The sequence below is a fragment of the Semicossyphus pulcher genome, unplaced genomic scaffold, assembly GCF_022749685.1.
Source record: "Semicossyphus pulcher isolate SPU_LCO1_2020_fin unplaced genomic scaffold, fSemPul1.0.p SCAF_18, whole genome shotgun sequence".
NCBI classification, from domain to species: domain Eukaryota; kingdom Metazoa; phylum Chordata; class Actinopteri; order Labriformes; family Labridae; genus Semicossyphus; species Semicossyphus pulcher.
The window spans coordinates 15,100,117-15,102,994 of NW_027211691.1; the positions used below are offsets into that span (position 1 = coordinate 15,100,117).

The following is a 2,878-nucleotide window of genomic DNA, read 5'->3' on the forward strand; positions in this document are numbered from 1 at the left end:
AAAAAGTTACCGGTTTTGATGGAGCAGAAAATGATTCTCCGCGTGCTGGAGTCAAAAAAAAAAGAGCGAGATCATCCCGAGAAACATTAATGAGGGAAGTCTAATTTTAGAATAAGCAGCTCAGAAGCGATAAAACCAGGATCAAATATCAAATTCAGATTTCAGCCATCAAATACAAAATAAAAGTTTGCTCTGATTCCTCTAAACTTCACACCAGATGAAAAACCAGAAGTGTTTCTGTTGTTCAAAATATTTTAATAAAGCTTTTTCAACACTGAAATACATACAAATGGCCCTCTTTGCTCTTATAATAACTAAGGTATCTACAAATAATCCACAGCTTGACCTGACAACGCGATTCATCTGAAGACCCCGATCATCTTGTGTGAGGAGGAAAAACAAAAACGCAAAAGATACAACAATAAGAAAAAGACTACAATGTGCAATGCAAGCGAGATATCCAGTATAAATATCCAAATTAATAAATTACAAAAAGACACATCGAAACACCTCATAACCTTGATTCTGTTTAAAATGGTCTGATATTTTATTTTCTCACAATGCCCCCAAAAAGAATCGCATCATGCGTGCGTCACTCTGAACAACAGTCCGGACTGGAACATAAATATCTGACCGACTTGTCTATTTCACTGAACTTTTCCTTGTTCATGACATTCCAAGTGCTCAATAAAAAAAAAAGTTCATGAAAACAGGCCTTGAACCAGGAAGCAAACAGCACAATGTCTCTGAGGTGAATGAGGAAAAACGCAACAGAAATCAATGAGAAGGAAGCAGCAGAGAGTGAGGATGGGAGGTGGGAAAGTCGCAGGTTGTCAGGTCACCGAAATCTCCAAAAGGGTCCAGAACAGAGCGAGTGATCAACAGCTCACTCAGGCTCTTACAGGCCTACTGTTTGGTCTTCACTGTCATTCATACCAGCACTTTAAGGATGATTTATATACACAATCAAGTATTGTTTGAACAAAAAAGCGCGTTTTGAATGCATTTAGTAAATATTATAAAAGTATTCATCGGCATTACTTCTTTGTCTCTAGCCTACTGACTTGGACAACAGCAGCCTCGCATGTCCCCCCTTCTCCAAAAGTGTTCTTAAAAGTGTTGTCTCTCCTCTCCTGTGCTTCTTCGTGAGTCCGTGTGAGCCGCAGTTAAGGCTTGTCAGTGCACTGTTTGCAGAGGCTGGAGGTGGCGTTGTTGAACAGGGCACATTTATCGGGGCAGGAGGACGCTGCCACTCCGGGGGGGAAGGGGTATCCGGGCGGCTGTTCGTACGCGGCCAAGCTTGGCAAGCCGGGAGCAGCGAGCGCAGTGGTGGCCGGTATGGAGGCAGCAGAGATGGCCTGGCCCTGGTTCAGGTACGCCACCAGCCGTCTCATTTCTTCCAGCGCTTGTGCCTGCATGAGTATGTAGTTTTTCGCGAGCAGCAAAGTGGCGATTTTGGAGAGTTTCCGCACCGACGGGCTGTGCGCGTAAGGGATGACCGCTCTGAGCTCATCCAGCGCGTCATTCAGATCGTGCATCCGCCGTCTCTCTCTGGCATTGATGTTTAGCCTCAGTATTTTCTGCTCTTTGGTTTTCTTACCTCCTTCGCCTTTCCCCGCGGGCACCGTCCGCCCGTCGGGCAGAAGCACCATGTCGCACCTGCCGTCGCTGTCATCGTCAGGACTCTGCTCTCCACCGCTGCTCTCCGCCACCGAGGTCCTGTTGGCGCTCTCGCCGAAATTGACGCACAAAGATCCGGTCGGCAGACCCAGCGGCCCCCCTCTTCCTCCTGCCAGTCCTCCTGGCTGGATCGGGTCTGGGTCGGTCTGGTCGAAGCAGCTGATGGGTGACTGGCGGTCTCTGGCTGGGAGTTCAATGCCGGCCGACGACCTGAAAGGGTCCATCTTTTTAGTGGACACCGCGCTGAGAGTTTTGTGAAAAATGTCCGCTGCGCCGCCGCTCAAGTTCATCCTTCTGTCCATAGCCGCGTGGATTCCGCTTGTGGAAACTCTTTACGCGTCTCTGTGAGTTTTCTTCCTGTGTTTGTCCTTAAAGAGTTTAGTTGTGTGTCACTGCTGAAGTTGCAGCCTGGCCCGACTTGTCAGCTGAGGTGTGGAGATGAGGAGGAGACTCGTGTAATAAAAGCTGCTCTCCCCTGCCCCTCTCTCTCTCTCGCGCGCTCTCTCTCTCTTTCTTTCTGTGTCTCTGATTCACCTTCACCGGATCTCCACGATGATCCTCGTTACGCACGAGACGCCCGAGTCTTTTTACATCATTATCTCGAGGCGGGTTATTAAAAGGGATTCGCCTATTGGGATTGAGACACCCTCTCCCCCTCTCACTCTGCACCCAATCAGGTTAACGTTTTAATTAATGGCAGTTAAACGATGACAAACAATACCGCGTGCGCGCTGTCTCTCCCTGTGAGTGTGCGTAAAAGGCTCTTTAGAACGGGGTTTTCAGAGAGCCCTCTGGTCATAAAATAATCGTATCTCATGATTTAATTCCGTGAGATTCATTTTGCAAAGAACAATTTCAAATCAAAGTTACGTGTGCCTCCTGTCAGTCTCTTCTTGAGTGTTTGGAAAATGTTTTCAAGTTGGCACATTTCACATCATGGACTTTTAGTTTTGTGTGTTTTATGGATTTTCTTTCTGCTGCTCTATAATTTAACCTTCTCTTTTTAATGTGACACAAAACCATCACTTTAATGTGAAGAAAGACAAAGATAATTGTCGAACTTGACAGAAAGATCTGTCACAGACTTGATTGATAATGTTGCTTCTCAAAACAACATTCAGCCAGTGCTCTTTCTCATGGTTGGCCTGCGCGCACGCTTCTCCTTCTGAATCACCCAAAATGAACGTGATTCTCTGTT

General features: G+C 46.6%; 1 protein-coding gene across 1 annotated transcript; it reads right to left on the bottom strand.

Annotated features, from left to right (window-relative positions):
- Nucleotides 1–240: 240 nt before the first annotated feature.
- bhlhe22 (basic helix-loop-helix family, member e22) lies at nucleotides 241–2,209 on the bottom strand. The gene has a single exon (XM_069667534.1). It carries the CDS (start codon nucleotides 1,980–1,982, stop codon nucleotides 1,167–1,169), a length of 816 nt encoding a protein of 271 aa, XP_069523635.1. The 5' UTR covers nucleotides 1,983–2,209; the 3' UTR covers nucleotides 241–1,166.
- Nucleotides 2,210–2,878: the final 669 nt, after the last annotated feature.

Coding starts and splice junctions, on each gene's coding strand:
- bhlhe22 (XM_069667534.1), bottom strand. CDS start 1,982: ATGGACAGAAGGATGAACTTGAGCGGCGGCGCAGCGGACATTTTTCAC.